Here is a 14044-nt window from a genome sequence, read left to right on the forward strand (position 1 = left end):
CTCTGCTGGAGGGAGGTTAAAAGCGCAATAGATAGATATATATAGCCTAGTGCGTGGATTGAATTGGAAATCCGAATCACAACTATGTTCAGCCCGTCAAAGTCCCCGGGAAAAAAATACAATTCCACCGAACGCGGACGGATTGCTGATGATTTTCTTGTAGACATTTTCGATCGATAGAACGAAATACTCACAGCTCTTTTACGGAATATCTATTAGAGTCATCTCTTATACACATACGCATGTACGAGTATACACTTGTGCAGCCTGCGCAAAGATCAGTTTTAAAAATATTTTTATTAGGAAACTCTCGATAGACTTTTGGCGCTGGCAGTCCTGACCTTATATTCGTGATTGAGAGATGTACTACATGGTATAATGTGACGACAATGGCCCCTAACAGCCTATCGAGTCGTCTCAGCTAGGCCTGTGCATGACGTACATGACGTACCAAACGGAATTGGGTAATTGGATTCCTTCGAAACCCCAGCACTCGACAATGTATAGTACTTGAGCGGAGTTTAGCTTGCGCCAGCACGGTCACATTTAAATACACGTATCTAATCAATTCAGACAAGAATTTCTAATTTATCCTGATGTCTGTGTACGCATCAAAGTTACGCGGATAAAATCGAATCGTTTCCCCTTTGTCAATTTGAAATTGAATCTTTGGTTATTAAGGATAGACTAGATTGAGCACCAGGCGGTATATATGCAAATAACGAGATGATTTCATCATGCACAAACTCGTTCGTCTCGACATGTTCTCTTTTTTCAAATGAGACTTTCCAGTCAAAGGCTTTAGTAGTGTACAGTATATTTTAATTTCCCTTTGACAATTTTCCAATAGAGATGGTAAAATTGTCATATGTTCACTTCTCTGTCTGTATTACATTGCCACAGTCAAAATTTGGAAATCAAAAAAATTTTGTGGAAAGTCAATCAACATTCATTCGACATACATATCACAGATCATGTACACACAGAAACTAATAAACTGGTGGTGGATATTATGTCTAAGAAATCTAAAGCTAGCACACTACACGCACGCAACATTTGCACGTCTCTGAATCGTCGCTTCCATTTGTTTGTTTGTTTTTTTGTTAGTTTTCGAAAAATTGATTTTTATCCTAAAAAATGTAGAAAATGACATGGTCAAACCGAGTGTAAGTAGTAAAGCACAACTATATAAAGTCGCCAACACGATTTGACATCTTGTTGGCGCTCGATTGGTAAGGAATTGCATTCAAAATGAAACCCATTAGGACACACACTGAAACTCCAGATTATGTTGTTGTACGCGATAAAAAATAATCTTGTTATATAAAAATGGATTACTTGGGAGTGGAGAAAACGACCGACAAAATTCAAGTGGATGAATTTTTCTTTTTTATGTGGAAAAATGATTAAGTGGAAAAAAGAAAAATAAGAAATAAAAATTGGAAGAGAAGAGAGAGAGAGAGAAAGAAAGAGATTTCCGGTTTGCTTTTTATTAGTTGGGTTTTTCCTTATTCTTCTTTTGTGCGGAGTAAACTGGAGAGAAGCTGGTGGATCAAGCGGGCGAAGTGGATGAACAAGCGACGCAGCGGATGAGACCCGCTTCGTTGCAGGTGATGCACTTGAGAGCCGCAAACTCGGCGGTGAAGTGGTTGCGGTGGATGGATTTCTTAGAGCCGGAACAGACGGAACACGGCAGGTAGCGGTAGCCGCCGCACGAATCGCAGATGGTTTCCGGTCCAACGCGCTTTTTAAATCAACAACAAAAAAAAGTAAAATAATAAATATTTGTTTTTGAAAACACATTGTCCACGGATAATAATTACAGAGCGTAGAGTGAAATGATTTACCTTGTAACGGCGAAGGATCTGCCTCAAGTCGCCACTTTCGTTCAATTTTTCAATGGCGTCAGCGTCCTGTTGAAGAACAAAATTCCGAATTTATAAATAATAAAACAAAAATGACATTTTTCAAAGGGTATATAGCGTCACTTTCACGACAGAATAATCTACACTTGAAATGGCCCGGGCTGATGTCGTTATTACGCCCGAGGATATCAAACGATCGTATGCAGTCCGTAAACTCTACGATATTCCATTAGAGGTTCACAGACTCGCTGGAGATTTATTGAGATTTTTCATATTATGCATAGATATACAAAGGCATGGCTATAGATACATATAGTAGAGCCTTTCATGACAGCAACTCTTGTCTATATAGGCATTGCAGCCAGCCAACCCTTTTCTTTCTGGACGATAAAAAAGGAAGGGGGAAGAAATTGAATTTGAAATTGATACGACGTTTCTTTTATTATTTCTTTTATCAGTTTTTTGAATATATCCCGTTTGTCTTTCATCTCCACGAGTATTGATTTTCTTTTCTCAGTCTGTCTGTTCTTCATGTTTTTGGAGCCGTTAGTTAAATTGTTCTACCCCCGTTTCTCAATAAGGAAACAAAAATATTAACAGGTGGCGAGCGTTTCACGTTTTTTCAAAAGATAAAACATAAACCGGTCAAGATGATTTTCGGTTGTTCATCCGAAATATGTTTGATGGCGTAGCACCTTATTTCACCCGAAAAAGTAATTTCAAAGTGTTTTGTTGTGTAGAGTGAGAGAAAAACAGCTGGCTTGCACTCATTAACTGACACGATTCCGCATTATAGCCGGCACCTCAACTACATAGGCTACATATACGTACATCTAAAGTAATCACACGACAAATAATAATCAGGAAATTCCCTTCGCCCGAAGGTGCGGGACGACTGACGATGCCCACCAGCTCAAAAGAAAACAGAGTCTAAACGAAATTAGGTTAAATCCGTGAAGGCGGTTGATGTGACGTGTGTTCGGCCAGTCGAGACGCCTATACCAAAGAGGGGGGGAGTCTACCTTTTATTATTATTATTATTATTTCTTTCTTTCTTCTTTCGAAGAGAATGAAAGAAAAAAAAGGACGAAGAGGAAATGGGCCTCCTATGTGCCCGGCTGCACATCACATACATCAGTGTTAACTTTGGGAATCTTGGGGGGACGATCTACTTATTCCTTTTCTCTCGACAGAATAAAAGTGCTAGTCACAGCGCTGGGCATATCAAGACAGTCAGCGAGGACGGAAAGAATAGCTTTGAGATGAGTCACATGGCCATCTTCTCTATTCAGCAGTCGGTTAAAAGGGACCGGCTGCTCTTTTTAGCTCCTGACCTACAACTGGGTGTCTTGCTGATCCAGCAGCTGATACGGCCCGACTGTCAGTATCAAGTCTCGGAACGGTACGTCACAATGATGCGACAACACATAGTATCAAAACAGGATCGGAGGAAGATGCTACATTCGAAAAGGCCATCTGGTGACGTCAGCTCGTCATCACTAAAAAGATGACCTTATTATTATTAAATGGTTAACCTTAGATAGGTAAGTCTAACAGTCCCTCATCTAATATTTATTTTTCCAGGGGGATCAATACTTGTAGAGATGAAAGGCACGCGCCAAGCCGATCCCTCGGAGAGCGACAGAAAGTTCACCAAGTCGTTTGATAAGTTTCTCCTTGCACATTTTGTCAGTTGAGAAGGCGATTCACCGGAATCGGAACCCTCGAGCGTTTGTGCGGGGCTCAGACGATCATTTCTAACGTGTGATAAGGATAAGGATAATAACAAAAAATAAAATAGTGTGTGACTCACGCCAAGGAGCTGTCCCTCGACAAAGACTTGCGGAATGACGATGCGATTGCGATTCATCCGCTCCTTGAGTTCCTGTTGCACTTGTCGGTTCATGGAGACGTCGCGCTCCTCGTAATTGATGAGCAACGTGCCCAGAATGCGCTGCACCTGCAAACAGCGCTGGAATGTCTGCCTGACCACGCCCATCGACGTCGTGTACACCACCACTTTGCCGTGCTCCCGTTCCGCGTAACTCTGCAAACAAATAAAGAAAGAAAGAAAGAAAACAAATGATGATGATGATTTAGATTGTTTTCCCTACTGACGCATGTAATGTGACACGGGGAAAAAACGAAGGTAATCAACGATGGTGCCATAGACATCAAGGGAAATCGTGATTGCTTCGTGACTATTGTACGTGCAGGATAAAAGCTTGGGGAGGGGCATTGATGCAATATGTGTACAATAGTTAGTCTGATGACTATTCGTAACTAGAACGATCCCGACTTTTTCAGACTCAACTACCAGTCCCTCATTAGTAGTATCTGAAGATCACAGATTGTGATAGACATAATATCTCTCAAGGCTCTGATTGGCCCATTTATTCGACGAGCCTTTCGGCTGGGGAGCTTATTGCGTCATTCGCGGGGGTAAGAGAAAACATCACGTCAGATCCGGCCGCTATCGATTTCCATCCCGAATTTTCGTTTAAAAAACTTATTGATTGTCGTACTTTGGTTTCGTTTCTTGTTGGGTTTTATAGTTGACCAAGTCCAATCATTGTCGCCTGCACCAACCAACCGACCAAAAAAGAAATAATAAAAAAGAATCAAATCCTTTTTTACTCGTTGAACTATCCCGCGCGCTCGACGATCGCCCGGTGAAACGGAAACTTCATTTCCCATGGGAATCTTTTTTTTTTTTCCTTTTTTCGGTTGGCGGTGACATTTCTTCTTAGAGGACGTGTTGTTGTTGTTTGTATAACTCGCCCACGCTTCCGCATAGGCCGTTGAAACGAAAAAAAAAAGAAAAATACGAGGATGAACTTTTCTAGTTAAAGGGAAACAGCTTTTTTTGGTTTCTCCCGTTCCCGCTGTGGGTTCTTCACGCGGAATGGATATCCTTGTTTACTACGGCGGGATTGTTGGGAGAATACGGCTGACCTGCTAAATGCTATTTGTTTCCTGTACATTTCAACAGCCAAACTTTTTTTTTTATTTGCGAAAAAAAAAAAAAACCAACACATTTTCGTGTAGAATTCGATGGTAGTGGGAAATCATTCGCGGGAAACGAACGATTAAATTGTCTCTTGCGCCGAATTTGCGCCACCAATAATGGCGGAAGAGCGCGCTATCGAGTTACCGTAATAACAATTATTCAAAAAATTCTGCGCAAATTTCATTAAATTCCAATCAATCGATGCGAAGAAAAATCTCCCGTTCTATGTTCTTTTCTTTTCCGTTTGGTAATGTAATGCGCATTCCACCCAAACGGGAATTCTTTTTGTCATTTCATTCTTCTATGTACACTTTTTTTTTTTCGAGAAAGAGTCGTCAAGATCAATTGGAGTCAATCGAGTGAAACCAGCCACAAAATCTTCATTTATCTTGTCTAGCTCTTATTATTATTCGTTTCTTCTTTTTCTTTCCGACTTCCTTTTTTCGTTGTGGCCTCTACAAAAGAACATTCCCGATTTGGCTCGGAGCGTGACAGCCAGATGGTTCGTTGATTATTCTCAAACATTTGTTGCCTGTAGCGGGATTAGGTCTTGACGTATGTGTCTCTCTCTCTCTCTCTGTGGAATAATATAACATCCACACACACTGTTAACGTGTTCGTCAACAGGTGGAAAAAAACAAAAAAGCGATGAAAAAGGGACCCCTCCAAAAAATCGCCTTACGCAACAACCGTTATTATGACAAACGTCTTAACGGAATAAAAATGTCAACCGGATAGTTCATAGCGCAACAGATGATTGTTTTATTTTATTTGTTCCTTGTTTATCACGTGCGCTGGTCATAGGAATGCCAATCTGTTTTTGTTTCCGATTCTATTTATATACAAGTTGGCCTTGGTCTGAGCTCCTGATAATCCCTCGAATTACGATGATTACGTCGTACAACATGAAAATCCGGTCTACAACGTGCTGCGTCGTACATATTTATCTTGCGTCGTCTCTATTTATCTTGCGCAGAGTGCAATCTGTTTGTTATGGACAGAGAGCCGGGATAAAAAAAAAAAAAAAAATTGGGAAATGCGTCATAATATCGAAATGGTCACGAGGCTTTAAGATGCGGTTCAAAGCTCTGCGGGCTATACACAGTCGTGGGGGTAACCATGGAAATTGAACAAGAGCTCGACGGACTCTATTGTCCTTTCACTCTTTTTGATCCGGAGAAAAGAGAGTAAAAAAAGAGCTTAGACAATAAGAAAATGCTGGGGACTATAAAGCTCTCCAGCAGGTTCTTGTTATAATTGTGAAGGAGGTAAAAAGAAAAGTGCTGAAACAAAAGAGAAAAGAGCCAATGAACTTTGATTGTTATCGCATTCTAGCGCATCCATCGAACAGGAGAGACTATACGGAATCAGTCCCCGCAGGCGAGGAGGAGCACAGACGTGCAGCCACGTACAGCCTGGTAATAATGGATGGACGAACGAACGGAGGGGGGAAAACAACACGCCGAAAGGAAAAGATACACAATCCGAACCAAAAAAAAAAAAAAACGAGAACGAAAAAAGAAGAAGAAGAAACAAATTCCCAGGTTACTAACCGACGAGATCGATTCGCACCTGGAGGCAGCTACCTTTTTTTTTCTTATGAGGAAATTGTCAGGGAAAGATTACACGTTAGACGATGAATTCGCCTCTACATATATTGTCTCTACGTTATATAACAGACAGGAGCTGCAATTTAGGAATGAATTGAAATCTGAGCATTATTATTATTATTATTATTATTACCCAGAAAATTCCGTGAGATCTGAAACGGAGCCCGTTTTTCACCATAACAATTTCGACAAAAGTTGCACATCCGATTGTTACAAAAATCGCTAAAATAATTCGTGAGACCTGAGCTGGGTGGGCTAGAACGCTTTGTTCCCCCCCCCCCCCTCAATTTTTATTAATAACTTTTGCCAATTGAAAAAAAAATAATAACTTCCTCAATATCCGGTAAAGACGCCAATAACCTGCGATGCGAATGGGGAATTTATATTTTTAAAAATTCAATTACCAAAATGAGTTTTTTTATTTCCCCCCTTTTATCAAACAATAAACAACTCTCGTTGGCTTCTTATCTTTTTAAAAATGTAATAATCTTTTGAGCGTCTGGATCTTTTTTGGTATGCAGTGCGATATGGCGAGTCTCTTACACATCGTCTAACGCATTACCGCTACTTGAACGCGGGACAAGCAGCGGTACGACGTCTACACGGGAGAGAGAGGGAGAGAATAGAGCATGTCTGGCAGGTCCTGCAAGCAGCCGAACTTGAACGAACCGTTGGGCCAAAGAAAATGCTCGACAACAACCAAACTGCTTGCTCTGATTCTTGCGGAGAAAGCGGTCGAATGGGCGTCGTCATCACGACACAGCCATCCAACATTTCTCCTCTTTTTTGTCTAAATGTGTACGCCAGCATCAAAAGGAATCATTAAATTTGTATCCCGCTAGAATTTTTACATGGCCAAGGATTTTTAAAAAAAAAGCCCCAACGGGGGAACAAAAACGGGCCCCATTATCTATCCATCTACGTGTAGAGTGCTTTTTGGACAATGATAACACGCGCCCCATAGAACTAACACAAAAAGGAAGGCGAAATAATGAAAAAGAAAATGACATTTCTGAGGTAAGAAGTAAAAAACGGTAAAACACCCGGTAATATTTGGCTCTCACCTTAAAGGTCTTGCCCTGGAGGAAGGTGGTGATTCCGGCTCGGACGCGGTTCCGCACTCCGCGGACCGTGCCGCTCTTGTGGCTCCTGATGGTTTGGCCACTCTTCTCGACATTCAAAATGTCTTTTAAACCGACGAAGCTCAGGTCGTCAATCGGCGATTCCGGCTGGCTGCTGTTGTTGATGTTGTTGTTGTTGTTTTTGCTGTCGATTTCGATGTACTCGCACATGTGGAACCGCTGGTAGTAGCAGTCGGACGGGTCGAACGACGACGGAGCGATTTGCTGCTGCTGCTGCTGAGGCTGTGGCGGAATGGGCAGAATGAGACTGCGGCTACGTGACGGCGGCACAGATGAGCTCTTGCTGCGCTGGAGTTTTAATTGCGAGTCGAGGGCTTTGCCCAGCTCTTTGACCGATTGCGGCTGCTGGTAGTGATGGAGCTTGACGGCTTTGGTGCGAATCTCAGTCAACAGATTGCTGGGCAGAGCTTGTTTACGTCCCGTCAACGGGCTGGCATTGTTGTTGTCTAGCCCGCCGCAATCACTGCTGCTGGCCAACGACGTCAATTCCGTTTGGGCGTCGTCGTTGAGGGCCAGCGAATCGGCGCTGACGTCCGACTGCGAATCATCCATAAGCATCACGAGCTTCTCCGACTTGCAAGGAGCCACCGCCTTCTTGTTGGCCCGGCGAGGCAACGGCGGCGGAGTGAAACCTTCCGTGTCGGACGACAGGCCGCTGTCCACCGTTTCGCTGCTGATCTCATCCGGCCCTTTGCCCTTACCAGCACCGACGCCTCTATTAGCGAAGAAATAGAAATCAGAGTTGACCAGACTGCTGCTGCTGCTGCTGACGCTCGAACAATCGTCCAGCTCCCTCGACAATTGACTCGGCTGCTGCTGCTGCTGTTGCTGGCGCTTCTTCGGCTGTTCTGTCACGTCGCTGGACGACGACTGGAACGACAAGTTCTGATGAGCTGCCGACGACGAATATTCGCTGCACTTGAATTTCATCATCACGGCGGCCGAACTGCTGGACGTGGAGTGATGATGTGACTTGGACGATAACGCCATCAATTCTGAACGAATTTAGTTGTTGTTATTCACTCCGGTATCTCGTCGCACTTATCGTGACTTGTTATCTTTTATTCAGTCTGTGTCACGTTGGGAGGCGGGTGGGAGGTTGGACACAATCGGAATTAGAAAGCAGAGCTGCTGCTGCTCTCGACACACGGCGCTGGTCGGGTAACGAGTGACTGGGACACTGACTGGAACACCGTTCTCTTATATAGTTTAGACGTCGAAAAAATTTTTCGGCCGGAATATCAAAAAAAAAAGGAGGTTGGTTCTTCTTGTGTTAGGAGGAGCTACAACGTAGTAGACGCCAGGTGGAAATACTGTAGACGTAACGAACAATATAACCATTGGCTCGGCCGTTGGCGTCTCTTCTCCTTTACAGCCCCAACTCTCTCATTCTGCTCCGACAGTTCCAGACAACAGGTGTCTTCCCACTATAGTAGTATTGCTTGGCTTGGCTGCTGGACATTTTCAGCTGGGCCCCTGCCATTACCTAACGGGCACGATAAACACACGGCCGGCCAGTATCCTGCTGAAGAGAAGAAGAAAAAAACAGTTAGGACCGGAGAAAGAAGAAGAAGAATGTAATAATAAGACACTGTGGAGAGGGAGAAAAAATATCTAGGCGCTCCTAATCGTTTGCTCTCCGATGGTCATCATGCGGCCGCCGCCTCCATTTTTTCGCGGAAGTTGTTGTTGCTGCTGCCGCCGAATAAAATACATCCCGGAAGGACGGAAAAGAGCGGCACGGGCCAGTAAATTTATAGACGTGTATAGTATATTGAAGTTTTACGACTTTGATTACTCTTTCGCTGCATCACTCTAGAGTGCTTCTAATTAGACAAATTCCGACGGCGGTCAATCAACGCTGTTGGCTAATTCAGAAAACAAAGGGGCAATCAATTAGCCTGGCTTTTGATAACAATTATAACAAGGCAGCTTTTGGTCATTTGTCCTTTCGTACCGTTAACTCCAGCTCGGTCGAGATAATAATGGCAAACAATAAAAATAAAGGACGGAACCTTGGCTACTATAGCGAGAGCTTGACCGAGAGCTAACAGCTCTAATAACAATCAATTTACCTACTATGGCGTCGTATGGTCTCTTTTTTTTTTCTTTACTATACACGGCGCGGTCATCTCCATTTTATTTGATCGTTTTCGTTCCTTCTTACCGGATTAACGTCGTAAAATCGTTTGAGGACGCAGTTTAGTCACGTTATTATTTCATTTTCCCAATGGACGGTCCTACTGTGGCTCTCCCGTTGTGTTTGACGGACACACGTACTACGTTTAGACGACTGTGTTTCTCTACCATTTTGTTTCGCACGCCAGGTCTCAGCGGGCAGTCCCGGAAGAATAGCGATTCACGTCATTCAAAGATTGTCTGAACCGCGTCGTCAAAAAAAAAGCCCAAAAAACATAACGCCATAACGTAACGGCCAGCAGTCGAGACGAACTCAAATACTTTTCTTAAAAGAAAGGGAAATTACCGTAAAAACCTCATCACATCGTACAAAATCGCCTTCCTCCAGAGCCTTTTTTTTCTCGTGAACCATCGATGAGAAACGTGAATGTGGTTGATTAGGATTGACACAAGTATATACGGTATTGTTACGGAGACCAATCAGACCCGTTAACAAACTACCAACGCGACTCGCTCAATAAACCAAGTAGCCATTGTGTATAGCAACCAAGAACTGTTACGTGGGGTCTATCCTACTTCATCGTTTAACAATACGACACAAACGAATCATAATATTACATTTTTTAAAACCCCAAAAATGCCCTTTTTCTTTTTCTTGGGCGATGCGTGTGTTACAGTTATCCGCGTGAATGAGAGCCTTTGGTTGGGAATCACAATTTTTTGTTACTTGTTTCGATTTTGTTTTGTTCAAGTTTTTTAGGTCTTTAACCGAACCGTTATCGGGATTTTTTTTTTCTTTTCAACTATGAACACGACAACAAATTATAAGTACACGTATAAGCTCGTTAGGATTGGGCGCAGCAGCAGCAGCTGTCGCCATAAATCGTGACACGAAGCCTGTCAGTTGACCAAAACTAGAATTCTGTTTTGTGCCATTCAAACAATATGGGTTGGACCCCGACTAGAAGTTATTTGAACTATTTCTTTCACTCTCGTTTCTCACGAAATAGAGACACTTGCCATTTCATTTATGTGGGTGATTATTTCGAAATATTATACCTGTTGATCAGCAATTTTGAACGACCGGATAAAATAGGGTCGCACGTCAGCGGCGCATGTTGGGTGGTACCAGTTGACAAACCAGATATACCTTTCCGAATGCATATCACTGTCTGCAAAGAATTTGAAAACGAAAGTGACATTATTATTGATTCAAAAGAAGAAAGAAACCAGTTGCGATAGAAAATAATAAGATGCGAAAGTCACAATCAAACATAGTTCGTCGCCCTCTCGTAAATGCGTGGACCGATTGTATATTTATCAAAACGTTATTCCAAGAAACTAACCCAGAAAAAAACATTTCACGAGATATTTTATCTTTCCCATGCAATTGTATTGTTCCACTCAACAGAGTTGAGTGACTGCTCTCTTGAATAGGGAAATTTCACAAATATTTTTTTCCCCAACTAAGTGAAACACGACGTTATAAAGATGTCGATGATTATTATTATACGTAGGTAAAAAAATCTGCTGTGTAAATATAGATAGATTCGTCGATAAGACGACGAAAGTTTCGAATCATTTCCGAAGAGATTTTTCTATTCCAATATTTAGCGAAAGTTCTACTCTTAAAATCCTAAACGCTTCGGTTGGATGCTATTTTATCTCTTCGCTTGTTAATCTCTCGATAAATATGACCCTATTTTTTTCCTTTTAAGTTGCTCCTCCTGGCCATCCATATAACTGTTTTCCAACATTATAGGAAAAAATCTGTTCAACTTCGTCTTTTCTCTAGCTGTGTGGGTTTACCGGAAAATCAGGATTTTCCATCTTTTCTCTGAGGGAATATCGTCCTTCACATCTTGTGTCTCTTTTTTTAGTAGTTTATGCCTTATTTGCTGGCGGTGTGTGTGTGTGGACCACCTGCTGAAGCATGACACGAGGACTAGTCAAAAGCCTTTGAACAAATTATGTGATGCGCTCCTGCTGCTGTTTGAACGAAGAAAATATGAGCGGAGAAAAAAAAGTAGAGCGAGCAAAGACGTACATGTAGAGGACAGGCGGCAGCTATATGGCCAGTCACGCTCGATGCTTTTCTTTATGTGCATCGCTAAAGGGATAGACGTGCTGGCTTCTTCTTCTTCTGCCCACAGTGGAAAGAAAGAAAAAAAATATCTAGTCCATCACAGAGATTTGCCACAGCAGCACAGAGTCTCTTTGATTTATAATGAATGTGACCTGGTTAATCTGAGACCATTTTTCCCGATGTGCTCACAGCTAGTCGAGGCTGATTGCCATGATGCCGCTCACGTCGCCCGTTTTTTTCTTAACATTCGCGTGAACGTATCAAAGAGAAAGATGGATATATATACTATAGTATTTCATCATCATCTCTGGACGACCGCCGAGGGTAGTAGATCATACACACACTAAAGGGAAAAGCGAGAGAGAGAGAGCGAGCGAGCTGGGTAAAATAAAAATAAATAATAGGTTACGTATTGCCGCTAGTTGATAAGTATAAAGTCGCCCGTTTCGGCTCGGCTGTGCAGAATGATACGTGATGTGGACACACGACTAAACGAAGGCGGCCATGACCAGATAAGAAAATCAACCCATTGATAGTCTAATGGATCTGAAAGACGTCAGAGCCTATACGTGGGCCGCCACCGAGTTCACGGATGACTAATGAAAACAACGTTAATGGATGTTGATTGTGTTCATTTCGAAATGATTGCACAATATCGAGCGCGGCTGTGCAGCTGAATACCAAGGCTATTCGTCTCGAACACGTATAGGCTTTAAATGGGATCAGTTCAATGAGCACGCAGCCTATTGTGTTTCTATCTCCAACGCGCCAGTAAAGGCCAAATACTTTTAAAAGTAGTATTAACTCCCCACATAAACGTCCATTTTCCTACTATTAGAAATGATTGCTAATAAAGGAAGTCGTCCTACAAAATACCGACAAATCTCCGAGCCAAAAAAAAAGAGGGCCCCACACTCGAAATGAAACTATGCGTGACTAGCGATATGAGCAAAAAGATTTGTTCAGGGAAAATATTATTTAAAAAAAGCGGATTTTCACCACCCTGGGTCATTTGGAAGATCTCTCTTTACTCTCCTTATTTTATTTGTTTTTCCCCCGAGCAGAAAAATAACAAAAAGAAAGTTCACATCGAAAGTGCAATTTAAAAAAAAAAAAAAAAAAATAAGACAAACGACCAACGACAACATATTATGGAGAAAAGAACTCGATAAAAAAAATCTCTGGAGAAAAGAGGCTCGTCTTTTCTTTTCCACCACGCCGATATATATAGAGTAATAATAATAATACGTTAAGCCCGTTCAGAAGAAAAAACAAAAACGGATGTATAAGATTGTGTCAAATTTCCATCCATAATATAAGTGGCAGTAAGAGATTCAGCGATCCGCGAGCGCTGGGGCTGGAGAAAGTTCCATAATCGCTGCGCTGCACTTTGGGTGCATTAGCACAACTCTCCTGTGACGGACCATCATCCAGCAGCGCGGGGCCAACTTGATGGAAGAAGAGTGTAACAACGCTGTCGGAGAAAATCGGGCGATAATCGCTTAGTAGCCGAAAGGGTTGGCAGCAGCAGCAGAGTCTTTGATGCGCATACTATATCTATACATACGCCTCGTACATGCATGCAGCGCAGCTCAATTAATTGGACGTTTCAGACTATTACGTATAGGGCTAATACCGAGAAGAAGAAAAAGTGACCGCAATTCAAAACGATATCTAATTCGGGTTACGAGGTCTAACTGCGCATCGGCGCTTGCTCGTAACTTTATTTTCTTTAACGTTTGCCAATTGACTTGTTATTTAATTATACAAGTCGGCCTATTTTTTTATCTGCCGCAAAATATAGGCTAAAGCCTTTACACGAAACAATTTCGGATGGCAAATTATTGATCTTGAAAATCTGTCTTGATCGTTATTTATTGCCGCTTTTAAGTCACACTTATTTATTAGACCAGAAGAAGGGATTTTTGACACGTCGTTCAATCATTTCCTGTTTTTCTAGAGTGACTCGGTTTGCTACTGCGACTAGTTTTGTAATGGCTATTTTCTTGTTAAATAGATTGAGGTTGTGTCCACTTATTTATTGCCTGTCCGTGAAGTGATTAGTTAACTTATTAGGTTTATCGCTGTGCCTTTAAGAATTTAACACCGGGGATTTTTTCTTTCTTTCTTTCGTTCGTTTGCTCTGATATTTCAGAAATTTATTGTGCCAAGCTTGATTGCGCTCGCAATAA

The 14044-nt window shown here is 42.1% G+C and overlaps 2 protein-coding genes and 1 long non-coding RNA gene across 3 annotated transcripts in view; all 3 read right to left on the reverse strand.

Annotated features, from left to right (window-relative positions):
* LOC124332025 (structural maintenance of chromosomes protein 2-like) overlaps nt 1–14044 on the reverse strand; it is a 324380-nt gene that overhangs the window by 153277 nt on the left and 157059 nt on the right. The window lies entirely within an intron of this gene.
* The window catches only part of LOC124337859, a 639313-nt gene that overhangs the window by 45936 nt on the left and 579333 nt on the right, over nt 1–14044 (reverse strand). The gene's annotated exons all lie outside the window — the stretch shown is intronic.
* LOC124334715 lies at nt 865–8866 on the reverse strand. Its single transcript, XM_046789075.1, has 4 exons — nt 7550–8866; nt 3679–3912; nt 1848–1913; nt 865–1744 (listed from the first exon to the last, which is right to left on the reverse strand). The coding sequence occupies exons 1-4, from the start codon at nt 8615–8617 to the stop codon at nt 1553–1555; spliced, it is 1560 nt and encodes a 519-aa protein (XP_046645031.1). The 5' UTR covers nt 8618–8866; the 3' UTR covers nt 865–1552.

The sequence above is a fragment of the Daphnia pulicaria genome, chromosome 1 (genome assembly GCF_021234035.1).
Source record: "Daphnia pulicaria isolate SC F1-1A chromosome 1, SC_F0-13Bv2, whole genome shotgun sequence".
In the NCBI taxonomy this organism is placed as follows: Eukaryota; Metazoa; Arthropoda; class Branchiopoda; order Diplostraca; family Daphniidae; genus Daphnia; species Daphnia pulicaria.

Coding starts and splice junctions, on each gene's coding strand:
- LOC124334715 (XM_046789075.1), bottom strand. CDS start 8,617: ATGGCGTTATCGTCCAAGTCACATCATCACTCCACGTCCAGCAGTTCG. Junction 3,913..7,549: donor TCCAGGGCAAGACCTTTAAG/GTGAGAGCCAAA, acceptor ATTTGTTTGCAG/AGTTACGCGGAACGGGAGCA. Junction 1,745..1,847: donor AGATCCTTCGCCGTTACAAG/GTAAATCATTTC, acceptor TGATTTAAAAAG/CGCGTTGGACCGGAAACCAT.